Here is a 27,647-nt window from a genome sequence, read left to right as displayed (position 1 = left end):
GAACGAGTTCGCCGCTCGTCGGCACTGGGGATGCTCTCTGGCTGGTGGAGAGCGACGCGTCTCTCCAGCTCGCTGTGCAGTCTAGCGTTCAAAAGCTGGACGAGAAGGCGCACATTCTTGTGTCAGGGAGGTTTTTTGACGAGGCCGTCTCTGTGTTATTGCTTTTCCTCGGTACCTAACACACTAACACACACACACACACACACACACACACACACACACACACACACACACACACACCTCCGCCCCCTCCGCCCCCCTGCTGTAAGAATAACAGTGTGAGGGCACTGATCTTGACCGTCTGTGAGGTGAGGATTGTGCTGATTGTCGGGGAGAAGAACAACATAAGTTGTGACATCTGAATGGAGTACGGATCGCAAACGTGCAAGCGCAGGCCGAGAGGAATGTTCCTATCAAACACACACACACACAGCAAGCCTCTTATTAGGGGCAGAGAGACGAGAGAGGGGGAGCCCAGGCAACACAGCCTCTGTGGTTATGACTGTGTGTGTGTGTGTGTGTGTGTGTGTGTGTGTGTGTGTGTGTGTGTGTGTGTGTGTGTGTGTGTGTGTATGTATGTATGTGTGTGTGTGTACCTTGTGTGCAAAACCATATGCGTATCTGACATGTTTAAATCCAAACTAATTGAGCGAAATCGATTCCCAAGCAGATGTTTTAGAAGTACTACTTTTACAGACATCCATACTGAAATACAGGCCTGTGTGTGTGTGTGTGTGTGTGTGTGTGTGTGTGAGACCATAAAGGCACAGGTAAGCCCTAAGAGGGTGTGCCTAGTGGATGGCCCTCAGATGGTCAGCGAGGGCCAAACAGTAGGACAGAACCACTTTAATCTCCAGCTCTGGAGGGAATTCTCTCTTCTTTTAAAGTCAGAAAGTCAAAAAAACAGAAACGTGTCCCTGCTGCCTTTTTTTTTCTTTCCCAGAGGCTGCTGTGCCTGCACTCTCATCCATCACACCGGGGGAAACCCACACGGCTCTGCCCGCAAAAAAGCCTCTCTCTTATTGCATGAGGCCAGCAGAGCCCAGCAGAGCCCAGCAGAGCGCAGTGCGGCCGAAACGCCGCCTCGTGTGGCTTGCGCAGGCCTCCCCAAAGTGGCCCTTTTTTTAGGAGATTATCGTCCCAACACATGTTTGGCGGCTGGCGCGGGCACGGCGCGTTTCCTGCGACGGTGACAAGCTCGCCCTGATGGGATGGTGCGCGGCTCCCATAGCCAAACGTGGCCTGCTGCCACAGTGGTGAACACCACCAAGTCTCCTCTCCCAACGTCACAAGAGTTTCATAGACATACTTCCTTACACCTTTCCCAGACCCCCTTGTGCACGTGCACACGTGCACACGTGCACACACACACACACACACACACACACACACACACACACACACACACACACAAACACACACACACACCAGAACAGATGTGCTGCTTACCGCAACTTTGTGCAAAACATGGGGATATCCCAACATACCCTGTGAACCAGAGCGGATGTTTGTGGCCCAAATAAGGCCAAGAACTCACTTATAGACACAAGCTGCACAAATAGACAGACATGGGGTGTGACGGCGTGTGCTAAAATATCTGAATGGCTGTTTTTAGATGGAATTTTCTGGCTCACTTAGCCCCAGTGAACATTATGTGTGACAGTTATGGGACACCATATACACTATTCTGATGAGTTATCGCTGTAAAAAATGTGTCCTGGGGAGAAAATGGTAAGTGATGAACGCCCATACTGTATCTTTTTATTTCATGAATGTTTGAGATGCAGAGTGTCAGGCCGCAGGGACAGAGTCGGATGTTGTGTGGTTGAGCGGAGGGTGGGGTGGGTGTGGGGTGGGGTTGGGTGGGGTGGGGTGGGGTGGGGGCGGGGAACTCACCAGTAGGCGGGTAGGCGCAGCAGCTTCCCATACAGCGCCATGCTGAAGGAGGGGACGATGGGGATCAGAGGGAGGAAGTGGCCCTCGGCGTCCATGGAGCTCAGGCCTGCCTGGAAACCAAACACCTGGAGGAGAGGAGAGGAGAAGTGAAGAGAGGAGAGGAGAGAGGAGAAAAGAGGTGAGGAGAGGAGAAGTGAAGAGAGGAGAGAAGAGGAGAGAGGAGAAGAGGGGTGAGGAGAGGAGAGGAGAGGTGAGGAGAGGAGAACAGAAGAGAGGAGAACAGAACAGAGGAGAGGAGAGGAGAGGAGAGGAGAGGAGGAGATGATAAGAGGAAAGTAGGATGAGGAGAGGAGAGGAGAGGAGGAGATGATAAGAGGAACGTAGGATGAGGAGAGGAGAGGAGAGGAGGAGATGATAAGAGGAAAGTAGGATGAGGAGAGGAGAGGAGAGGAGGAGATGATAAGAGGAAAGAAGGATGAGGAGAGGAGAGCGGAAGAAAAAGGAGCAAAAAGGGGGAGAAGAAGGAAAAGATGAGATTAAACAAGAGCAGAGGAGCACAGGGAACAGAAAAAGGGAAAGGATGAGGAGAGGAGAGGAGAGGAGGAGGGAGAGAAGCGCCACGGAGAGGAGCAGAGAGGAGAAAAGAGAGGAACAGAGAGGAACAAAGGAGAAAAGAGAACATGAGGAAGAAGAAGAGAGCCCGTCAGTGCAGTCTGTGCCTAAACCAACCACTTGAAAAAATAATTGAGCTAATTGTTTGGCTGGGAGTTCCAGCGAGACCAGAGCCCCGTCCGATTCCTCTGATCTTTCATCGGCGGCCGCCGAGCCATCCCCAACAGTCTGCCTGCGAATCCCACACATTTCACCTCACATAAACCACCCCAGCCGCCAGCTGAAAAACACCTCATCGAGTTTCAGATCTCCGCATTTCAACAGTTACGCTTTTTACCCGCGCAACCGCAGATATCTATGACGACGCGCCATGCATAAAGAGGAGGGGAGGGGGAGAGCGGCTGACAGCACTTGGGCTATTTGATTCATTCAATTAGGGAAGTCTGTCGCAGATAGGTACGTATGAAAATATTTTTACAGGGCAGATGAGGCCTTTCCAAGCTCTTGGGTACCCATAAAAAAACAGCCCTTAAGTAATCCTACCAGCTCGTCCGACAGTTAAGGACTAAAGGCCAGTCAATCTAAACACAGTCCCTTTAACTCACCACATGCCTTTTAGTAATAACCAAATTAGCCATGCTCCTTATACACACACATTCACTCGCTCGCTCAGGATCTCAATCTCTCTCTCCCTGTCTCACACACACACACACGAGTGAGAATATCAGTCCTGTGTGTTTACCTACACAGCCCTTAATAACTGACATGCAGACACAAGCCTTCGTTAATATGCAGCATTAGAGCAAGACCCGACCCAGCTGTGAAAACAACAACTGTGCCCCCAGCTGCCAAGTGTCCACATAGCATGTAGCACGTAGCTCAGCCCTGGGCTACAGAGCCAGCACCTAGCACCACACACCACCGCACCTCCTTCCACACACGCCTGCACTTGACCAAGTAAGACTTCCACTCAACAGTAAACGTTAACATGAACGTTACATTAACTAACAGATCACCAATTAGTATAACAACTTCACGACGATGTTGTTTTGCATTACTTTCTCTGTTTCTCTGCAGAAACACCTGAAGCTATGGATTACCACACTTATTTTCAGTGGCCTGAAACCTATTATTGCTTTGGATAGAAGTGTCAATGACCAAATGGATATATATGCAACAAAGGTGAGGAAGCACTTTTTCACACGACTTTTTAAGAGTGAAAAAAATAGATGATCTCACGTTGAGCAAGAGTGAATGAAAAGCTGAAAGTCACGCTGGATAAAGGCATCTCATTCCTCGAAGAGCAATGTCGAAACCCAAAGTGAATTTAGAGCACACCGGCGAATTGGTGCAGTTTTTATTCACCATCTGCAGTTTTTAACTGCATCCAAAAAGTGCTGGAAGACATTCTTGTTATTTTTCAGCATCCTCAATGTACTTTTCCATCAGTGCAATACGCCTGTGCGTATCCACGCTCCCCTGACAATTCAGTCTGGAAAATAGGGAATTTGTTATGGTGTTCCGACACAGACACAACAGCACAGAAAATGGAGTGCGCCCAATGAATAAACCTGTTTCACCAGGCCATTTGAAAAGAGTACGAAATGAGCTTGAAAGAAGAGGGCTAAAAAGGTCAGAAAGCCATCCATTATTGTTAGTGTTTGTGCAATGTCGACACACCAGATTACTGAATGGAATGAGACCAACCAAACAAAAGCCATTAAGGGAAATACGCTTTTAAGGGCCCCTGGAAGAGTCATGGCAGTCCACCACTCCAGCCCATCTATGGCAGGCCAGCCAACTGAGGAGCAGCCCCTTTCATTTCTAACGGCGGCCGGAAAGGTTACGACCTCCTTTCAGGCTAATTGATGTCCCTCAGCCCCATCAGCTGTAGGAGATGAGGGGGGTCTGTTGTCTGTTTGTTTATGTTAACAGCCAGACTCTCTTCCTGCTCTTGTGGCCCTTTCTCCTCTCCTCTCTGCTGGAGAGAGAGACGGAAGAGAGACGCTCCTGCAGAGACACAGGCCCCCCCCCCCCCCTGCCCCTCCACCGGTCACTCCAGGGAGACCCAGCTCCGCAGCTCGCTGACCCCGCCACTGATCCTACACTGTTCCGGCCCCGACCCGTTATGGATCCGGACATCCTGTTCACTTCCCATTCCTGTCCAAACCGGCGCATCTGACAGCCACTCAAAACCACTCAAAGAGTCCTCACACTAACACTGAACAATAACACTTAACACTAACACTCAACAATAATCTGTCAATACAACACAGGCCTACTCAAATCTGCACCAATGCTACCAGTGAGTTCTGTGTCTGACTCAAGACAGTAGCTCAACTAGACAAGACCACTGATACTCTAAACAGTGACTGTGTATCAGTTTGCCACCTGCTTGTCCTGTTCGGCACAGATAGCTGATTGAAACACGATGGGGATATGAACCGGGCTTTACAACTCTAGAGTTATCACACAACAGGAGGTGGCAGATAGCAGGGGTAGTTTTCCACAGATAGCAGCTCTGCTGGCGATCGTCACGGTGACCAGGCTTTTCGGCAGCTAAGCCCTGACCCAGGGATGACCCTTGCTGATAAGTTGCTGTCAGGCTGGTCTGGCAAACATCCCCAACCTTAGGAAAGCCCCTCATTCAGCTTCCCCAGGCGACCTCCTTGCTCAGGTAACACTTGACCAATGACCACCACTTGCAACTATCTGGACCCCTCACTGAGCTGTTTCTAGGGCAATGACCTACCCCTGTTGGTCAATACATGTTTTTAACAAGAGAGTTTAATCTTCTGTTTTGGCAAGGAACAAAAATGGAGAAACTCATCCGTGCTGAATTTCACATTTCTGGCATTTGGGCTCGGAGAAACAGCTCGATCTTTAATGAGAAATGATGTTTCTTTTGGCGTGCTCACCTCGATCCCAGATCAACAGAAACGGAGCACAGAGGTCTCTGTCTGATAATAAACAAACTGTTTTGTTTTCTCAGAAAAGTGACCGTAGCCACCAGAGTCTGTCAACAGGCCCGAGGACCGTGGACGCAACACTTTCTCCTCTGTCCGTTAAATGGTGCAGTCTGCAATTCTCATCTCGTACGCCGAGTTGAGGGAATTGCTCCTCACGGTCCGTGAGCTTTCCATTCAGTGTGCAGGCTCTCTGCGTATAATCTCTGGTGTGCATCACCTAAACAGGTCCTGGCTCTGTAAACAAGAATGAGCTCAGACAGAGCCATAAACAATTCCAGCCAATCAACACTTTGTTTCAGGAGCCTGGAGGCTGATTGGCTGTTGAGCTCAAACATCACTGACTTTTACACACACTCACTCTGACCAGCGTTGGGCCAGCTGTGGGTGGCGTTACCTGCTGGGTCTGTCCTGTCTCACCTCATCAGACAGAGATGTGGGAAACACCTTGGGGTGCTTCCACAGGAGGTGTTGTGTTGCGTCCACTAGGCCAGTGATTTGTCATTTGCAAATACAACCAGTGCGCTGTCGAGTAGTCATGGGTATTGCAAGGATAAAAGTAAACAGGGGTAAAATGAGTTCAATTCAGTCTACAGAAAATTATGAACGTAAAAGGAGGCTGGTGGCTCACCTTGAAGTAGTAGTAGTAGTAGTAGTAGTGGTAGTAGTACTGTGCATTGGCATTGATACAGCAGATTATCAGTGTGTGTGTGTCACCTTGAGTAACCAGTGTCCATAGCAATGATTTAGCAGGTTATCTTAGGACCGACTTTGTATGTGTATGTGTGTGTGTGTGTGTCTCACCTTGACTTATCAGTGTCTGGTGTCTGTAGCAATGAATCATCAGGTTATCAGAAGGCTAGCTGTGTGTGTGTGTGTGTGTGTGTGTGTGTGTGTGTGTGTGTGTGTGTGTGTGTGACACTCGCTCACCTTGAGGCAGCAGTGTTTAGCAAGCAAGTCATCAGCAAGTCAGCGAAGTGTGTGTGTGTGTGTGTGTGTGTGTGTGTGTGTGTGTGTGTGTCTCTCACCTTGAGGTAGCAGTGTGCATAGCAGTGATGCAGGAGGTTGTCGGAGGGCTGGGAGAGGCTGCTGACAGCGCTGACCAGCTCAGGGGCGTACATGGGCTCCGAATGCTCCAGGTTGAGCCGCTCCACTAGCAGCCTGACCGCCGGCAGCGGCCTCACCGCCTGGAACACTGGAGCACTGGCCTGGGGAGGGGGGGTCTGGGCAAGAACAAATAAAGTGCTGCGGTCAGGACATGCTTAACATTTCAACAGGCTATCACACAAACAGTCTATGGAACTAATCCATACTGTATCCATAACATGCCTGTGTGTGTGTGTGTGTGTTTATGTACATATGTGGTGGAGTATCTAAGCATATGCTTGGCTTGCAGTTGGTGGTCTGACAGTCTGTTGGCAGCGGAATCAGTTTGTGTGCGCACGTGTGTGTGTGTGTGTATACAGTACATGCATGTATACACGTGTGTGTGTGTGTGTGTGTGTGTATGAGTGTGTGTGTGTGTGTATACAGTACATGCATGTATACGTGTGTGTGTGTGTGTGTGTGTGTGTGTGTGTGTGTGTGTGTGTGTGTGTGTGTGTGTGCCTGTGTCCGTGCGTGTTTGTTTTAGGTCAGTACCTTGTGTCCCATGATGAGGGGCAGGACGGTGTGCAGGAGGTTGAACTCGGCCATGCAGAGTGTGACGGAGATGCTGAGCAGCGTGACGGACGTGATGCGCGTGGGGATGAACTCCTCCAGGGCCGCCAGCTCCTCCTGGGTGGGGGGTGCCCGGCTCTCCTCCACCACATCTGCCACACACACACACACACACACACACACACACACACACACACACACACACACAGACACACACAGACACACACACAGACACACACACAGACACACACAGACACACACAGACACACACAGACACACACACACACACAAAACACACACATGGGACAGTTATTACAATTAACTCCCCACTACACTCAGACTCAGCCTCCCAGTCTGCTCCCCAGATGGCAGTTGTGTGTTCAGAATGTTCAGATCAAAGATTTTAGTGCTCTAGAATCTTTGTTTCAGATGTCCATTTGCATTCACATCCCCATCTCCTTCCCAATCACCTTCATTTACAGTCATTCCTTGAACAGACACTTTCATCCAACATGACGTACAGCTACTTACAGCACAGGTAAGGTAAGGTAAGGTAAGGTAAGGTAAGGTATGTATTTAATCAGCACATGTGCCTCCAGGGATTGGACCCCTAACCTGTTAGCAATGTTAGCACCTCACCGACCAGTACAGATCTGGGCGGAACACCAGAATCAGGGCCAGAACTTTCCTCCACACTGATGTTTGATCCAAGTGGAGTCTGAGTGTAGATAAGTTATTAAATATTTACTTGGCAAGTGTGCTATTGGGTGCTGGACCCATAACTTCAGTAATGTTCGCACCATGCTATGCAAATTGAGCTGTGAGGAACAAACCTACGCCTTTTACAATTCTGGCCCGGACCTGCCCCGGAACTGGCACGGTTCTGGCGCGTGGCCCCGGATCGGGCCCGGCGCCGCTGCCAGAGCTGGCCTGTGTGCGCGGCTGTGCGCTGGGTCAGGGGCAGTTCAGCTGGATGCTGTTGCAGCGCTCCGAGGTGGGCTTTAAACCTGATCCCAGCGCCTCCCCACCACTCTGGCAGCCACCCACGCCAGAGAGGAGAGCAGCCCCGCCGGCCTGGCCTAGGCCTGGCACAGCCCGCGCTCTCCACCAACGCGCGCTAACAGGCTAACAGCTAACAGCACGCACACCCCCTCACAGCCCTCTGGACTTCAGCAGACGCACACGGAACTCACCGCCCCGTGGAGACAGACAGAGACCAAACAAACTAACTAACAAACAAATAAACAAACAAACAAACAAACAAACAAAAAAGGATGGCTTTGCAATTAGCTGGGCCTCATCACAGATGTAACGCAGGGGCTTTCAACATATTGCTCTTTGGCAGGGGTCTGTTTGAGATGAAAAAAAGAGCGGGCGAGCGCTACACACACTGTGAGTAATTTGCTGCTTGGAGTGGCCTGCATTAGAGAAGGAGGTCAGGCACTTATTGAAAAGCTCGAGCGCGCGGGCCAACTTGGCCCCGCTCTCGGTGGCTCGGATTCTTCTGGAGAGCGGATCTTCCTGGGCTGCAGGCGAGGAAGGTGAGAGAGAGGGAAGAAGAGAGAGAGGGAGAGAGGCAGGGAGAGAGAGAGAGAGAGACAGAGAGAGAAAGAAAGAAAGCTTGAAAGAGAAAAGGAGAGAGAGAGAGAGAGAGAGAGAAGAGAGAGAGAGAGAGAAGAGAGAGAGAGAGAGAGAGAGAGAAGAGGGGGGGCAGTGGGAAGAGAGAGGGCAGAGTGAAAAGAGGGCAAGAGAAAGTAAAAGAGAAAACAGAGACCCAGACCAACAACAAAGAGAAAGGCACCAAGTATCCTGTCATCCCTCTGACCTTTGCCCTCTCTCCAGGGTGGACGCACAGGGTGGCTGACCCCCCTCTCCACCCCAGCAACACCAGAGCAGCTGTCCAACAAATGACTACCAGACAGCAGGGAGGACGAACGGGCACGCTTCTCCCGCCTCGTCCTGACCCCCTGACAAAATTCCGTCTCTCGTCTGGGCCCGCATCCTCCGCTAAGACGAGCCGCCTCCTTGGTCCTGGCTGGAGAAGCGTGCGCGCACAATAGGAGGGGAAGGAATCTGCCGCAGCGAGCCCCCTTTCATGCGCCCTAATTACTCTATTTATTGCAGATGCGCAATAATTGAAAGCAACGGATGTTATGGTTTCGCAAAATTCAAACTCATTTCTTCCCCGAAATTCCATACGCACATTGGGCGCAGCGTCTTTCCAAACATCCCGTGGCGAGGCTAATCAAAAACCGCAGCGCTGCCAAAGCGCCAAGCGGAGCAGAGGCCCCTGCTCTGGCCACCAGCTCCCGGAATTCCCCCCCCCCCCCATGAAAAAAAACAGGTCGCTGTTTACCCAAGCCCAACAATTGGTCGGCTGGTTTTATGACAGCTCGTAATTGGTCGGTTGTGTTGTGATGACACAGCAGTTAGGGGTGGCGGTGCCTTTTTGCCAAAACATGGCTGCCTGCCCCTGGCGGGCGTGCGGCACGCGGCACACATGTGGACCGGCATGGACACGGGTCCTGGGGAGAGACCGCTCCGAGAGTTGCTTTTCATTTCAGGACGGAAGGGAGGACTCACCAGTGTGGACCAAGGTGTGAAAAGACTCTTAAACTCTGCTTTATGGAGCGCATTGCCTCATGTGAAATGGGATTGCTTTTTTCAGAGCAATGGCTCCCACAGATGTGGCTGCTGGAGAGTTCTTGGGCCTGTAGCTTGCGCTTGTGTCTCTCTCTCTCTCTGCTGTCGGCCTTTTCGTCCTCTCACTTGCTGTCTCTTTTTCTTTGACTGTCTCTCTCTCTCTCTCCCTTTCTCTCTCGGTGTCCATCACTGCCACAGTGTACAAGGGTGTGTGTGTGTGTGTGTGTGTGTGTGTGTGTGTGTGTGTGTGTGTGCGTGCGTGCATGTGGCCTCTCTATCTCTCCATCTTTTTCCATTTCTTTTTCTCTTTCTCACTCACGCTCTCCTGAACGCTCTCTTTCTCCATTCTAATTCAAATGTGTCATTTTGGCATTGCAAAATGTATGTTTTAAATCAAAATTTTGTTCTGCCAAAACTTTTCTGACTAGGCAGGTAGTTGGTATAACAAAAACAAGAACAGAACATCACACGTAATGCAATGGCAGGGTTGGTGTGTGTGTGTATGTGTGTGTGTGTGTGTGTATGTATATGTGTGTGAGGGTGTGTGTGAGGGTGTGTGTGTGTGTGTGTGTGTGTGTGTGTGTGTGTGTATGTGTGTGAGGGTGTGTGTGTGCGTATGCGTATGCGTATGTGTGTGTGTGTGTGTGTATGCGTATGTGTGTGTGTGTGTGTGTATGTGTGTGTGTGTATGCGTGTGTATGCGTGTGTGTGTGTGTGTGTGTGTGTGTATGTGTGTGTGTATGTGTGTGTGCGTAAGTGTGTGTGTGTGTGTGTCTCACCTGGCTTGGGTCTGCAGTAGGGCTCATATTCATGGTCCAGGGCGCAGGCCACCATCTTGAGGATGCGGTGCACGGCACTGCTTTGGAGACGCACGTCAACAGGACCGACCACCAGACGCTTCACAGATGACTCCTGCACTGGCGGCGACGGTTCCTCTTTACCCGCTGACGAGAAGTCCTGAGACCCAACACACACTGATACACACACACACAGAGACAAAAACACACACAAACACTCTCTGTTAAACAGATGAGTACAAGTTTATGGGCCCATGTACTCTAGCTAATGACCAGATGTTGATTAGGAATCATAAGCAAAAACATCAAAGTTGCATACGCATAGTTACACCAAAACATATGCATGAAAACACAAACACACACACACACACACCAAAGCAACACCTAGAAAATAAACATGAAGTCATCAACAAATAGAGCATAGTGAAATGGAGCGTGAGCTCAAACAGAACGCACGCAGCAGAGCAAGCAGAGGCATGGTGGAGTGAGCGAGGAGCGGTCAGCAGCTGCAGGGCAGCAGCACCATCTCCATGTCCAAGTCCCGCCAATGGCCACCTGGGGACCCACCGTCCCTGCAGGAGCCCTGGTTCTGGTTCCAGTTCTGGTTCTGCTTTCTGATTCAGCGTGGCAAGACACACCCGGGGGGCCGGGTTCCAGACCCTGACGGCTCGGCGTGGATCCAGGCGGGCTGGGCCGGGGCGTGGTGGGGCTGGGCTGTGCGGAGGGAGCGATTATTTATCTCGGTTTTTAACGGGGGTCGCGCGCCTGTGCAGCAGAGAGACAGGCGGGTTGGGCTCTGATTTACGCCCGCCGCGCCACGCAAACGACGCCCAGAGAGACGTCTAGCGGCTTTACGGCCGAACGGCTGAAAGAGCGAGAGAGCGAGCGAGCAAGCGAACGGCGCTCATGCTGCTCAACGCTACCCCGAGGAGAAATGGATATTCCAAATGTCTGCTCAATCCTGCTCTCTCTCGCTTTCTCACACACACACACACACACACACACACACACAGCTGTCCCTTCACTCTACACAGACAAAACAGAGGTTAGCCTTAAACCCACAATCCTTTGCAATAAAGCAGAAAAAATTGAAGGTAAAAGGGAGAGAGGGAGTGTGGAAGAGGAGGAGGGGGAGTGCACAAAGTGCTTGAGCAAACCTCAGTTTCTATTCATTAAGTCTGCTCTCCTCACACCGAGCACTTTCCAGAGTTCACACACATGGAGGCAAATTCCACTTTCCCGGCTGCACCGGGTTCAAATAGTGAGAGAAATGAGAGAAATGAGAGAGAGAGAGAGAGAGAGAAAAAGAGAATAAAAAGGGTTGCAGCAGGCGATGTCACTTCCTTTTCCCATTTTGGCTGGGGTGGATTAAGCCTAATATCAAACATATGGCAGCACTTAGAGCAGATGGGGGATTGAGGGATGGAAATTAGGCGGGATTTAATAGAATTAGAGGTGTCTTCCATTTTCTCACTCGCTCAGAGTCCAGTCGGGCCGGGCAGGGCCAACCCGGGCCAAGCCAGAGAGGGCCAAGCTAGCCCGCCTCAGGTTACGTTTACCCGGCTTAAGACTCTGGTTCCGGTGGCTGAGGCCACTCGCCTGCTTGGGTCGCCGCAGGACGGTCAGAGGAGAGGGGGGAAGGAAGAGGAGGGAAAGAAAGAGGAGGAGAGGAGAGAGAGGGGGAGAAGGAGAGAGAGGGGGAGAAGGAGAGAGAGGGGGAGAAGGAGAGAGAGGAGAAGAGGAGAGAGGAGGAGAGGAGAGAGAGGGGGAGAAGGAGAGAGAGGAGGAGAAGGAGAGAGAGGAGGAGAGGAGAGAGAGGGGGAGAAGGAGAGAGAGGAGAAGAGGAGAGAGGAGGAGAGGAGAGAGAGGGGGAGAAGGAGAGAGAGGAGGAGAAGGAGAGAGAGGGGAGGCATTCCGATCACAGGGTGTAATATTAGAGCTTCTGGAAGAGGCCACTGACACTTATCCCTCTGTTCTGAAATGAGTTTGACAGCTGAGGCCCGCCGTATCTGTGTTGTCTTTTCATTTAGGTGATTATGAGTGGGAAGGCAAAGGTGACCGCGCTCTCAGCAGAGAGAGAGAGAGAGAGAGAGAGAGAGAGAGAGAGAGAGAAGGAATGAATGAAGGAAGACAGGATAGATGGATGGATGAATGAATGGATGAATGAATGAATGAATGAATGAATGAACTAATTAAAGAAATGAGAATAAGGCTAAATGAGTAACACATGAAATATTACTAAACATAAAATAAAAAATTCTTATTAGTTTTTAATGTTGGTCCTTTTTGGACCTCCAGGACACCATCTCCTCCAGATAAAGGGCAAAGCCATCAGTCACTGCCAACACCAGTGCCTGCCTCGTTAGCTTGTTAGCTTAAGTGAGATGAATGGCCTCTTAATCAACGCTGGGCCATAATGGCTTCATTTGCGCGGGGTGACAACACCGCATATCTGTGGCATTAGGTCGAATCAACCAAAGGGGCTTGGAAACAATCAGAGAGAGCAAAGCCATGCAGCGGGAATCCATTATCACCTCACCGTCTGTTTGCATGACCCTCAGTGACATGTGGGCCACAGACACACTCGCCATGGCAACGCCAGCGCTCCGGCTGGATCCAATCTGGTGACCTGAAAGCTCATCAAGGCGCTGCTTTAATTGCCGTGTTTGGCATGCATTGGAACTCGCCAAAACCTCAAACCCCAAATGGGATTTTAACTCATCCCCCCCCCCCCCTCCCGGGAAAAAGTGTGCACTACACGCCTGTGTGTACCCTCACGCCTTCTTGGTGGACGCAGAAGTCACATGACCACAGGTGAGTCTTGATTAGTTGACGTGAGACATCTCTCTCTCTCTCTCTCTCTGGATTCCACACTTCTCTGCACACAAAGACACGCTTGTCTGTTTCTATGTGGGGGGCACTTCTAACCAAAAACCAGAGATCAAAGGCTGCGGCAAATATGTTAGTGAGCTGGGAGGGGCAAAACATGTGATCTTTACAAAGAAATGATATAAACCCAAAACCCTCCTCTCACACACTCACACACTCACACACTCACATGCACACACACACACCAGATTCTTCATCTTGAGCAGGCAAACTTAAACTTTAAACTGACGCTCACCTGCCCCCGACCCAAAGAAGATTGAGTGACACCTAATTAGCCAAGAGGGCTTGTTCACTTTCTCAACAGCCACAGGTAAAGGTAGGGAAAGAAAGACACAGAGGCAGCCCACAGACAGAGAAAAGAGAGAGAGAGAGAGAGAGAGAAAGAGAGAACAAGGGAGGGAGAGAGGGAGGGATGTCTGAAGGGAGAGATTGAAAGGGGGGTGTGAGAAGGGAAGTGTATTAACACGTAGAAGAAAGCGAGCGCCTCAAACAGGCGTCAGCGCTGTCTAAACAGTGGTGACAGCTCAGCGCGGCTCAGCTCAGGTGGCCTGCAGGTAGGTTTGGGGTGAGCGAGAGGACACACGGGGCAGGGGCCAGGGTGGCTGCGCCCTCCGCACAGAAACGACACTCTTTTGACTCCGCAAGTCGGACGGCTCGTTTGAGCGAGAGCGGGAAGATGGGAGGGAAACCGAGAGAGAGAGAGAGAGAGAGAGAGAGAGAGAGAGAGAGAGAGAAAAGAGAGGGGGTGGTGGGAGAGATAGATGATTCTTGGAAAAGAAAGGAGGAGCAGAAGAAAACAGACTGAGAGTCAGCAAACACCCTAGAGGACGTTGTGGTGGGGTGGGGGTGTTGGGGGCGGTCACGTAAAGGGACAATACCTTTGTCACCGCCATTCTCCATTGTGTAGAGGTAATCCAGGTAGAAAGCCCCAAACCTCTGCATGCCCGCTATCTCTGTGTAGGTCTCCTGCCAAACAAGACAAGAGGAGGCCAGAGTAAACAAGACTGAAACTCACACACACACACACAGACACTAACACACAGACACTAACACACTCCCCCCCCCCAAGCCAGGACTCAATTGCGGGAGGTTATCAGTAACTGTGGCCCTCTTCAGTGACTAATGCCACTTCAATTGCTGCCTGTCCAGCAGTGGGACTAAACCTACACCATCAGCTCATTGAGCTCCTGAAAGGAAGGGGTTACTGAGTGATATTTATGAGAGGAATGCATGTCTTTGGACCCGCCGAGACCCCACCACTTCAATAGCCACGGGGGGAGGTGGCGTCCTCACCAGAAATTTATTTTTTTTGTTTGGTAGTTGCTTTTTTTTGTTGTTGTTGTGTGCTCTGCACATGTGGAAGCACTTATTAACAATTTGAGGAATGATCAATGGGAGAGGTGTATTCCCCCCCCGGTGGAAATGAGCGTGCTACCAAACAGAAGTGTTGTATTAGGGAGAAGTCACAATATGGCTTTATCGGTCGGAATTTCCCCCCTAAACGCGGTCATGCAGACTTCTGACAGAGTGCAAAAACGTCAAAATAGGAATGTCCAGATTGTTTTCAGATCAAAACACACTGAGGCACAGTTAGTCATTCCAACTCTGAACGGTAAAGCACAAAAAAAGCAATGGCATGCTTATGGGATAAAACACAACCGAAGCCAAATACGTCCACTTTGTTAACGCCCAATCAAACAAACCCCCAGGCCCCCCCCCCCCCCTGCAAAATGCACGCAGTCCGGCATCGTCCATCACTTTTGCTCATCCCAGGATATCCTGAAATGGCCGCGTTGGCACCTAATCACACCTGAGCGGAGAGAGCAAGCAGGGCCACCCGGGCGGTCGCGGACGCCGCTGTTTGCGGGTTGAGGACGGATGGGCTCTCTGTTTGACAACCAGGTGGAGAGGCCGCAGTGTGTGTGAACAGGTGGTGCTGTGTGGGACACACCTCTGATAAGGTTGGAGAGGGGGCATTAATCTCCGAGCCCCTTCAGCTCGGACAGCTCGGAGGAAAACACACATTTTTTTCAAAGTCTGACACTGATATGGCAACCTGGGACAGAGGGACAGAATAGGCCCCCCCCCCACACACACACCCCCAAGTCGCTACTTACACACTATGGATGAACCCCGTAAACCCTGCAACTCACTGGATCACTTTGGAGGTTTGGAAGTTGCCAGTGAATTTAGCTTTTTCAAATGCAGATGTCTCTAAGTTGATGCATCCCCAACATAAACCGACTTGTGCCAAAACTGAGCACTATTAACTATTAACTATTGTTAATTGTGTCACTAACATTAATTACATGAGTAATGGTTTCTCGCAGTGTTCTTAGACAGCTACACTGCTAATCATCTTCATCTGAGAATGCTACTTTTCACGTTTCCCCTTCCTTCACCATTAGGACCTTTTGCATAAGCATTATGTGTGCAGTGATGTGTAGGGGCCAGTGCAGGGAGAGGTACCTTGTGCAGGTTCCCATCCAGGATGAACTCAGCACGGACGCCATTGTTCTCAGGGCTCCGGTAGTCAAAGAGGGAGTTGGTCAGGTAGGTCATGCCTTTGGAGCTCAGGTTCTCCCCACAGGTGAAGAACACAGCATCCTGTCAACACACACACACACACAAACACAAACACACGCATTACTGTACAAGGACGCCATCTGCCCCAGATAAAGGGAAGTCTTTTTATGTTTTCCTTTTCAGTGGCTCTGTAGGGGTGGATCTACAGAGCCTACCAGTGATCAGTTTAAAATAAAACACATGATACTGAATGCATCCTTTGGAGGACACTGACATACAAGGTTCCTTAATATCATGCCCTGATACCATGTCCTGATGTTTAAGTTGTTTCTATTTCACCCTCCCCCCTTTTCCTAACCACTTACACAAACAGATATAAATAAATAATATATATTAGTAATACAGGTCATAAGGTCAGCAGAGAACCTCTACACATCTATGAATCTACCCTAACTGGCAGTGGAACAATCTGAGCCAGGTTGACCTGTCCAGGGCACTGGGAGACAGGTGAGAGAGGGGCGTCGGTGGCCGATGGCCTAATCTCTCTCTCTCTCTTACCTCTTCACGCCTGTTCATGTTCTCCTCAAAGTCACGCACTCCCATGATGCCCTTCAGGCACAGGGCCCGACAGCCCACAAAGCCAATCTGACAGTCGAAAAAGGGCTCGCCCTTCATCAGCGCCTGTATGGAGAGAGGGGTGGAATGACAGAGAGAGAGAGAGAGAGAGAACAAGAGGGTGAATGAGACAGTTTGTTGACACATAACATAAATCCATAACTTGCATACCGATGTACAGTGTAGTACTACGGGCAAGAGGAGGGAGGGTATGAAAGAACACACTCATCATGCCCCCATCACTGCTCCCTGTTCTACCTCCAGAACACACTCATCATGCCCCCATCACTGCTCCCTGTTCTACCTCCAGAACACACTCATCATGCCCCCATCACAGCTCCCTGTTCTACCTCCAGAACACAACTCATCATGCCCCCATCAATGCTCCATGTTCTACCTCCAGAACACACTCATCATGCCCCCATCACTGCTCCATGTTCTACCTCCAGAACACACTCATCATGCCCCCATCAATGCTCCCTGTTCTACCTCCAGAACACACTCATCATGCCCCCATCAATGCTCCCTGTTCTACCTCCAGAACACACTCATCATGCCCCCATCAATGCTCCCTGTTCTACCTCCAGAACACACTCATCATGCCCCCATCAATGCTCCCTGTTCTACCTCCAGAACACACTCATCATGCCCCCATCAATGCTTCCTGTTCTACCTCCAGAACACACTCATCATGCCCCCATCAATGCTCCCTGTTCTACCTCCAGAACACACTCATCATGCCCCCATCACTGCTCCTCTGTGAGCTCCAGGAGGCAGCGCAGCTCCCTCTCTCTGGGTCTGGCGCGGGCCATCCTGGGTGTGAGCTTTAAGAGCATGTCAAATTCAATATAATGCATCATAAACCTAGAGCATAATAACCTACCCGAGCACGGCACGTCTACCTCCATTTGTGGCGGGGGTGAGGTTACTATCTCATTAAGGTCTACTAATAAAACTCTCTCGGTCGGTGAGTGGTGGGGGTTAGGGGGAGGGGGGGGGGGGGGGGGGGGGGGGGGGGGTGAAGGTGTGGTTTACCACCATCGCCGTCGCCGCCCTCATCACCACACCCCCCCTCCAATCTCTTTGGGGTTGAGCTGCACAGAGCCAAACTCGACGGGGAACAGGCCCGACCAGTAAAACCTCCAGCTTCACCACACAGTAATTACAAGGCCTCATTCTCAAACCCCCACCCCTCCTTCACTGGACAGCCAAACACAGCTTACAGTGACTCCCCATCACACACAGACACACTCACACACACACAGACACACACAGACACACACAGACACACACAGACACACACAAACTCAGCAGAAATTAGACTAATAGGACTAAGTAACAAAATGCATCAACAAACAGGCTCCCACATTTACACCAAAAAGAGCCCAAGGGAAAACACCACAAAAGAAATACCACAAATGGACATCAGCTCCCTCAGACACATACTGTACACACTCACACTCACACATACCACAGACACACACAGACACACACTCGCACTTGAGGCAGGTTTAATTCCAGGTCCCCATTCCAGTGGCCGTATAAGTGAAATGTGCTGGAAGGGGAGTGCACACATCTGCTGGAGCGTTTGGGAAGCAGTGGCGGCAGTGGTGGTGGAGCGGAGCAGGACGGAGCCCAGCGGAGCGGAGCAGGTAATCAGTATCCAAGAGAACAAGGTATAAAAATACCTCAGCGCCCAGGAGGGACGGGGAAAATGATCGGAATGGACTCTCTCTCACACTTACTCTCACTCGCCTTTTAGATCATCTACTCTCACGCTCACTCACTCGCAGCTCCTTCTCTCTCTCTCTCTCTCTCTCTCTCTCTCTCTCTCTCTATTTGTCTGTGCCTAATTTTTAAGACTTCTGTATCCCACAAGTTCCACAATTGTTCTAAATACATCTCTCTTCCACCATCCGGTTTCTCTCTCTCCACCCATCTTTCAATCTCTCCAAGTTCAATCTCCATCTTCATACATGTCCCTACACATTTCTTTTTGCACTCTCCTACTGCCCCCCCTCTCTCCTCCCTCTCTCTGTCTCTCTCTCCCTCTCTCTCTCCGTGGCAGTGGTCTTAGTCCCCTGGAGCAGTCTGATGACCATGCTGAGAGAGGAATGAGAGTGAAGAGTGAAGGCCTGCTCAGGAGCAGAGGAGAGGAGAGGAGAGGAGAGGAGAGGAGAGGAGAGGAGAGGAGAGGAGAGGACAGACGAGAGGAGAGGAGAGGAGAGGAGAGTACCACACGAGCTAATAAAGCCGTAATAAAGGAAGGAATGAGAGGAGACGAGGAGAGACAGACGCGCACGGACAGACACTTGGACGGCTGTAGGCGCAGCGCTTGCCAGGGGGATCACAAAAAGGTCCCCCCCCCACCCTCCCTCCCTGCTCCTCCTTCCCAGAGAAGAATGTAAGCGTGATGGGTAACGCAGGCCCTCATCCAGGTGCGCTGCTCTCCTGTGTGCTCTCCTAGTCACAGCCAGTGACCATCAAGCGCTGCACTTTCCCACAGACCTGACCTCAAGGATATTCATACTGAACAGGGGCAAACTGGAGAGCACCAACACTCCAGTGGAAAGTCAATTTACATACTTTAGTCATGCGGTTCAAGAGGAATAGAAAGTTGATTTACAGTACATACATAATCCATACATTTTAAGGGGATATTCCCATTGCATTCTGGGATGGAAGAGTGCAGGCTCTCTGTTCTATCCCATAGTCCTTTAGCCAACATGAGGAGACGATACGCCAGTCTCCAAATGGAACTGGTTTGTATGACACACATAATTGTCATGTAGGGAGCTTTGAAAAATATCTTTTGGGAGCTTTGAATTATGACATCCTGACTGGAGAAATGAATTTTGCTGAGTTCCAGGAAAAACTGATTTATGTGCTCTTTATGGATCATAGAAGTGAGATGGACAAGACCACAGTTGGGTCATCTTGTTTGGAGCACTGTGCTGCCATCACCTGGGAATTAACAAGCTCTATCTGGCTTTACAAAAATGCTATTTTTTATTATTTGTAGAAATAATATAACATTATTATTTTCCACCAAATCATATTATTTTAAATGATGTGGTGCAAAACTATTTATGGACATGTCAGATAGACCATGTCGATTCTCGGATGATGCTGTGCTGTCTAGCAGTGAAATGCTTAAAGTGAAAGTAGTGAAATGCCTCGGCTTGCAGAGAACACTGGACTCTGATGCCTTGCATGAACCTTATGGAACACAGATCTGCAGCGTTTTGGAGTGCAAAGCTTTGAGTGTGAGCCTGATAATGGGACATCAGGGAGATGAGTGGTGTTGTCGTCATGGTTACAGTACCTCCACGGTGATGCCCTCCTGCTCCACGCACAGCACCTCCCTGGACTTCACCTTCTGGGGGCTGTAGTAGCTGCTCTCCGCCTGCGTCTCCGTCAGCTAGGGGGGCGGGGACACAGGACACAGAACAGGGACAGGCGAACTTAGAACTTAGACACAGAACTTAGAACTTAGACACAGAACTTAGAACACAGACACAGAACTTAGACAGGCGAACAGGCTCGTACATCAAGCACCATCACACGGCTCAAGGCACTAGACACAACTTTGTCTTAAAGCTGACGTTTGCGTAGAGAGAAAGAACCATTTAACTATGGCAACGTGCCATGCTGGACAGAAAGCACAGCATTAATGTACCAATGCAAATATCATCCCACAGTAGCACTCCTCCACATCTTAATAGAGAGAGCCACAGTTTGACTTGGCTGCAAGAGGCCATTTCAGCTTTGCATTAAACATAGTACTGATTAACCAGTGAACAAGACTACCGTTATATGACTTATGAGGGGAAAGTCCCTGTTGGTCAAGAGCAGTGGGAAGTGTTTTGGACAGACCTGGGCTCAGCACGGTGGAAATAGCGGAGAAAAGACCAGAGGAATGTCCAGAGGAGTCTTTGTGCCCGAGAGACATGCATCACAGGTATGCTTTTTCCTGTCTGAGTGGGAATTGGGCTTTTCTTCTTTAAAGGGAGAGCAAACACATTGGCTTCAAAAGACACTCAAGTGGCCTTTCAGCGGACTACACTGATACTGACCGGGAGGCCATGCGTCTCCACTCCAGCCCATTCAGAGCACCAGGGAGCTAAGTATCACTCTAGCATGAAAGACAAACTAGACAGTCGGTGTGTGTGTGTGTGTGTGTGTGTGTGTGTGTGTGTGTGTGTGTGTGTAGGAAGGTGGAGAGTTACCCGAGTAAAACTGAGTTAAGCATATCTGGGATATCTGAATAGGATGCAATCTGAGGTGGAAGCCGATTTTCCGAAATGATAATGTGATACATTTAAAGCACTTTTTTCAGCCCCAACTCCAGACATGTGTGTGTGGATGGCTGGATGGATGCTTGTGATGTTTGGGATGTCATGTGTGTGCTGGGCATCCTCTCATGTCTGAGTATTGGTCTGAGTATTTTCATGGTCTGTGAATAGGTCATTTGTGGCTAGCGTGCGTGCGTGCGTGCGTGTGCGTGTGTGTGTGTGTGTGTGTGTGTGTGTGTGTGTGTGTGTGTGTAGTATTTCTACAAAAATGTGTGTGTTCTTGTGTGTAAGAGTAAAGTATGTGGTGTCTGCATCTACATGTATGTGTGTATGCTGCATGGTCTATGTGTTTGTGTGGTGTGTGTGTGTGTGTCTGTCTGTGTGTGTGTGTGTCTCTGCATATATGTGTGTTGCACGGTCCATGTGTTTGTGCGGTGCGTTGGGGGAGCGAGCAGAGGTGTGATGGGAAGGCCGTCTGCGGGCTGGAGGACTTAGCCTCCACTTTAGCACAGGAAGCAGGTGCACCAGCAGCAGCTGCGCCTTATTATCCCCCTGCCGGAGCCCTCTCCCTCTCCCTCACACCCCGCTCCCCTTACCCCATCACATGTGTGGAATGCCACAAACACTTTCCCAGAAGCCCCCGAGAGGGCCGCCGAGAGAGCCTCGGTGTTAGCGTGGCCCTTTGAAGCCTCTGGGCCGCAGAGAAACCCCCGGCTCGGCTGATGTGTTCTCCAGAGCCAAAATGGCCGCTGCTGGCTCCAGACACTTGGACGGTTGTACCTGCTCCTAAAACAACACCGGAGGCCAGTTGCACAGTCTCTCACTGTAACCCCAGCCTACAGCTACTGCGGCCGCCGCCGCTGCTGCTGCTACCCCTCTTCCCTTTTCCACCAGAACTTTCCAAACCTGCTAAAACAATACTCATCCAATTCCCCACTATTAGCAGGACCTCCTACCAGCGTTATTCCAAATATGTGTTTTTCACTGGCAGCGCTGAAGCTACATTGCGGTGACATTGACCAAAGGAAAAAGGAGAAGCTGGGAGCAGGGCGACCAAAGGATGAGGCCGCTTTGTGTGGGTCTGGATGGCCTGGTCAGTGGAGCCTCAGGCATGACCACCAGGGTTTGGAGCTGATGGGCTGAGAGGGTGGTCTGTCAGAAAGTGATGATTGACTTGAAAAAAAAAAAGAAACTCTCGACTGTTTGTCTTTTCGATCAAACGTTAAGGGTCTGCGTTCGCCATCATGCCAGATGGCAATCCACCCATGGATCAAAAGCTTTCATCGATCTCAGACAAGGTATGGTAAAGTTTGCCGTTTTCTGAACCCCTCTCTCTCTCTCTCTCCTTTCTCTCTCTCTCTCTCCTTTCTCTCTCTCTCTCTCCTTTCTCTCTCTCTCCTTCCTCTCTCTCTCTCTTTCTCTCTCACTGTAGCTCTCCAGTTTCACTGCGATCTCTACAGCAGGTTCACTCGAGCGGCAAGCCATTTCAAAGTCAGAGGAAGAAAACAAAACAAAACAGACAAAAAAAACGCTTCCTCCGGCATGAAACGGCTCGGCAGAACCATGCACGCTAAAAGAGGCGAAAGACCATTCAGCTGTCTGCAATTACCGCTCAGGAGGAGCAATTAATTGATTAAAAGAACCCAAACACTACAAGACCAATTTGAGCGTTATTAGAAAAACACCGGGCTCTGCTTGGCACCGGTTCCGCTTTCCCCCGGCGTTCCACAAGTCGGAACGCAGAAACCTGATCGGAGGTAGTGAACGGAGTGGTGGAGAAATTCCAGAAAATTCTACGCTAAACGAGCAGGATTACTGCACTTATCTGCTTTCTGAATAGCAATCACAGCGGGTGTAATGTTGAAAACATTAATGCGACCGGTTGGCTCTGCATGCGAAGCTCCGGCTTTATGAATTCTGGGCCCGCTGGGCTTCCGTAGGCTCTCTCTCTCTCTGTCTCTCTCTCTCTCTCTCTCTCTCTCTCTCTCTCTGAGGAGGTGTCTCAGTCAAGAGTAATCAGGTCGGCAGTAAGCTCCTGGAGGTAAGGTAAACCAACCGCACTCCTGCCACACTTCCACCATAATGTGGAAAACTTTACGGCCTCACCAAGCACACCGGTGCTGGGGCAACCCAGAGCAGAGCAGAGCAGAGCAGAGTGAAGCCGAGTGGAGCAGAGCAAATTAATTACAGCAGAGGAGTCCAGCTGTGCTCCACAAACCCACGAAAATACACCAGGCCGGCTGCGAAAGGAGGATGAAAAGCAAGGCACACTCAGTGGTGAGAGGAATGTGCCTTTGTAATGCAACCAACTGGATCGGGACAATTGAATTTGTTCTGAGAATTTGACTGAACATGTTTTCTCTACTCCAACTGCCGGCATCATTTTTGGGAGAGAACACTACTGTACAGTGTGTGAGTGTATGTGTGTGTGTGGGTGTGTGTGTTTTTTGTTTCTGTGTGCAGATATGAGTATAATTAAAGTGCGTGTTTGTGGGGAGGGTGTGAATGTTTTTGCTAGTGTATGTTTGAGGACATGTGTCATCTCTGTTGTGTCTGTACGTGTGTGTGTGTCTGTTTGTGTGCTACAGTGTACTGGTGGACATCCATGAATGGCCTCTCTTTGTTTGTGTGTGCATGGGTGCATGTGCATGTGCATGTGCGTGTGCGTGTGTGTGTGTGTGTGTGTGTGTGTGTGTGTGTGAGAGAGCGTGTGTGAGAGCCTCACCTTAAACGTGACTGATGCCTTAGTGCAGTAGAAGCCGATGGACACTATGGGGTCTTTGGGCGTGTGTTGCTGAGAGCCGCTGGGACTGCCGTCTCCCTGGTCACCCTCCACATAGAAGCCCCCCTCCCCATCCTCCTCATCTTCACTCACGATGGCCGGCACAAACGACCAGGCCCACGACACCCAGCCCTGCTCGTCGTCATCTGACCCCGGGGACATGTACTGGTCTGGGCTTGGGTACTGGCCCGCCATGGCCTTGGGGTCAAGGTCCACTTCCATACCTGGACACACACAACAAAGCAGTTCTTCAACCATAGCATATTACATTAGTTATAACACAGTTACAACATAAACATGTCAGTAATGTCTGCGTCTAGACTTACTGGTCTGGTCCGCCACCATACCTGAATATCCACAACCTATAGCAGTTCTAAGGTTCTAAGAGAGGTTCTAACACAGGTTCTAACAGTTTAAAAGAACAGGCATTAGAGCTAGATGAGGAAGGTGGGAGGCGGAGGGGTATTACGGTGCACTTCACCTCTTGTGTCCCCTTCTCATCTCTCACACCTGTCATAGCTATGAGTTACAGGTCTGCCGACCGCACGTAACCACTGCTATGCCGCTGGCGACGCTGGAGCGCTGAGAAACAGGCCCGCATTCCTGTCTCCGCTCCAAAGAAAATGCCTCTGGTCGGCGCTCCGCTAACCAAAGTATTCAGGGTCACAGGCAAAAATAGACAAAAAACGCGGCTTCAAACGCAGTGTCGTTCTCGCACAGTGTCAGAAGACAAACTTTATTTTGTCACTCGGCCATGGCGCTTGAGTGACGTGTTTGACAGACGGGTTCCGCTGTCAGCAAAAACAATAAAAAAAAAAATCTTTCCTCGCAGCACGGCGCAGAGACAGCACAGTAGCGTTCTGCTGACAGACATGCAGGTGTCCAGAGGCCATGATGAGACAGGAAGTTGCCATTGTGCATATGTGTGTGTTGGACGGTTGCTGGGGGGGGGGGGGGGGTGGTAGTGGGAAAGAGCGGGCAAAGGGGAGCATGGTCATTGGTCATCGGCAGTTTCCTCTGACCAGCCAGGAACGCCGGCTGTGACATGCAAGTGACCAGTGATCGGGTCACAGCACCGTGGACATGTAGAGTGCGGCCGCAGCTGCGCTGTCATTGCCCAGGATATGATGAAGGGAATCAGGGAGGAACCGTGTGGGGGGGGCTAAGGGGGGCGGGGGGTGTGGGCACGTCCATAGGCTCAGTCATGTGCTCGCCGTGACCTCTGACCCCCGGCCCATCCTGTCTGCCCCCCCCCCTCGGCGCGGCGGGGAGAACGGGAAGCTGATGTCAGCGCGTAAGAATGTGTAATCCCATTCCACAGCACCTCGCGTCTGCCCGAGGGAAACAATACAGGCGGCCGGTGAGGTCAGGCCTGAGGAATCCCACAGGCTTAGGCGGCGAAAAACCGCCACATGTTTTAATGAAATCTTTCACTCCACCACATCGGACACTTTCTGGAGACGGAGCACCAGAGACTTCAAGACTCGATTGTGAGGATGTGTTTTTTTTTTTTCTTTTCGTTTCTCTCTCACTGTTGCTGGCTGAGGCTTTGAGGTGTCAGTCCCCCCCTGCACATTAAATCCTTTCAGCTCCAGGGTTCTGTGGGCTCTATGACAATTCCCATATTTGAATTTTAGCAGGGCTGTTTATATGTATATAAAAAAAGAATTTTAAAAAAAAACACAACTTTGAAAAAATAACTTCTCAAGAAGTAGGAGGGGAAGAGGAAACAAAGGAGAGAAGTGTCTCTCAAGTGTTAATCCTGGCAGTGACACTGCAGCTGAGTGAACTGGAAAGACAAACATGCTGAGGGACGGGAGAGTTATTGGGCCCATCCAGGTGTGAAATTGACAGTTGCTTTTCACCTCAGTAGGACCTGGGACTGTTTCTGAACTTCTCTAAAGAGCAGTGGAGCAGACAGAGACACAGAACTACTCACTAGGCACTCAGGCTTCAGGCAAATCACTTCAGCACTGTGAGTCTCTGTGTGTGTGTGTGTGTGTGTGTGTGTACTCTGCTGTCAGGGGTGTGTGTACGTGTCTGAATGTGGATGTGTGATGACTGAATGGGGGCATGTATGTGTGAGTAAGTGTGTCCATTCCATCCATACTTCAGTATTTGTATGGGAGAATAAAACAATGTGTGTGTATGTATGAGCGTGTTTGTGCGGCGGTGTGCCCTGTTACTGAAGTATGTATCTATACTCTTTTGATCCTGTGAGGGCTTTCCCACTTTGTGTTGCATTGGAGACCCACTGATAAAAACAAGTTTCTTTTGTTTCATCTATCAGTATTGCACAAATGCAGACAATTTGGACTATATTTCAGCCCATAAAAAGGCAGTGAGTGAGCATCAGCAGTGTGTGTGTGTGTGTGTGTGTGTGTGTGTGTGTGTGTGTGAGACAGAGGCAGTGCCCGCAGGCTCCAGCAGATGTCCCTGTGTGAGCGTGAGGGGTGCTAGAGGCAGCGCTGCACACCTGACCCCTCACAGCAGCCGCGCACAGCCAGAGAGAAGTGACCGGCACTGGAACAACACGACTCTGCTCTGCCTCTGATGAGCAGAACACACACACACACACACACACACAGAGAAGCACATAGGCACACACGCACGCACGCACACACACACACAGGCGCGCACACACACACACAGGCGCGCGCACACACACACAGGCGCGCGCACACACACACAGGCGCGCGCACACACACACAGGCGCGCACACACACACACAGGTGCGCACACACACACAAAGCTTCACAGACTGAGGCACACGTTCACTCCCATTGCCAGACACAATCTATGCCAAGAAACAGAGGACTAATACTCTTTGACTTCCAGGCTATTGTACAGATAAACACATGTAGTCCAGTGCAGATGAAAAAAACAGCTAATGTTAAACATACACAGACAAAGACGCACACGCACACGCACACACTTTTCATCTGCTTTCCTCACACCTCATCTGTCACTATGGCACATTCTCTCAGGTGCCTGGGCCATACAACACAAGTCTACGGCATGTGTGTGTGTGTGTGTGTGTGTGTGTGTGTGTGTGTGTGTGTGTGTGTGTGTGTGTGTGTGTGTGTGAATATATGTGTGCGTGTGTGTGTGTGCCTGGAGAACGGCACCATGTGCAGCACATGTTTCCTCCAGCTCCCTTTCCAAGCCACCATACTGCAGAGAGATTCACATTTGCGCCGACTTCTGAAGCGAAACACCACCACCGCCGCCTTCATCTCCAGACCTTGATGAACACAAAACCAGAGGCTGTCTCATCTTATGACCGACTAGGAGCAGTCACACACACACACACTCACACACACAATCACACACACTTCCCTCTTGAGTCAGAATGGTCAGACGGCTTGCAGTGGATGTCTGTTTCACACTTCCAGGCATCTGAGGAGTGTGGGTGGACATTGGTTTCTCTCTCTCTCTCTCTCTCTCTCTCTCTCTCTCTCTCTCCCATTCTTTGTTGAGGCTCTTAATTTCTTGCATTCTTCACAACCCCTCTTTTTTCCCCTCGCTCTCTTCCGTGAGTGGCCAGTCCATGCAGGCACGTTAGTCATCTCCATTTCCAACCACTGAATTTTTTACTGCTGTCCACAGACTTCAATGCAGCTCACGACGAAGAGCAGAGGGAAAAAAAAGTAAAGCACGTCTGTTTGGTCTGGGTGCGTGGCTCAATACACCCTGCAGAAGCTTGTGCACTCTCAAATAGGGTGTTTCTGTTTGGTTTTCTTTTTGTTTGCTTTCGTTTGTTTGTGTTTTAACAAAACATTGCTGGTGTCAGCCAGGGGAACTCCGAATCGTGTAAAAAAATCACACAGACACACACACACGCGCACGCACACGCGCACGCGCACACGCACATGCACTTTACACTTTGATTGGCAAACCCTCATACTCGCACGCACACACCAACGTACATACACAAACTAAAAACACACACACACACACACACACA

General features: G+C 50.4%; 1 protein-coding gene across 1 annotated transcript in view; it reads right to left on the bottom strand.

Moving 5' to 3' along the window:
* The window catches only part of LOC121720892 (vacuolar protein sorting-associated protein 13B-like), a 304,282-nt gene that overhangs the window by 239,406 nt on the left and 37,229 nt on the right, over positions 1–27,647 (bottom strand). Inside the window, exons 7-15 of the mRNA XM_042107363.1 lie at positions 23,624–23,904; positions 19,929–20,024; positions 16,547–16,669; positions 15,932–16,069; positions 14,341–14,428; positions 10,556–10,750; positions 7,116–7,285; positions 6,503–6,697; positions 1,897–2,021 (exon numbers count right to left, since the gene is read on the bottom strand). Coding sequence (XP_041963297.1) covers positions 1,897–2,021; positions 6,503–6,697; positions 7,116–7,285; positions 10,556–10,750; positions 14,341–14,428; positions 15,932–16,069; positions 16,547–16,669; positions 19,929–20,024; positions 23,624–23,904 — 1,411 coding nt within the window. The remainder of the gene's footprint in view (positions 1–1,896; positions 2,022–6,502; positions 6,698–7,115; positions 7,286–10,555; positions 10,751–14,340; positions 14,429–15,931; positions 16,070–16,546; positions 16,670–19,928; positions 20,025–23,623; positions 23,905–27,647) is intronic.

The sequence above is a fragment of the Alosa sapidissima genome, chromosome 10, assembly GCF_018492685.1.
Source record: "Alosa sapidissima isolate fAloSap1 chromosome 10, fAloSap1.pri, whole genome shotgun sequence".
NCBI lineage: Eukaryota > Metazoa > Chordata > Actinopteri > Clupeiformes > Clupeidae > Alosa > Alosa sapidissima.
The sequence above is the reverse complement of the archived record's forward strand: the minus strand, read 5'-3'. Positions and strand labels throughout refer to the sequence as shown.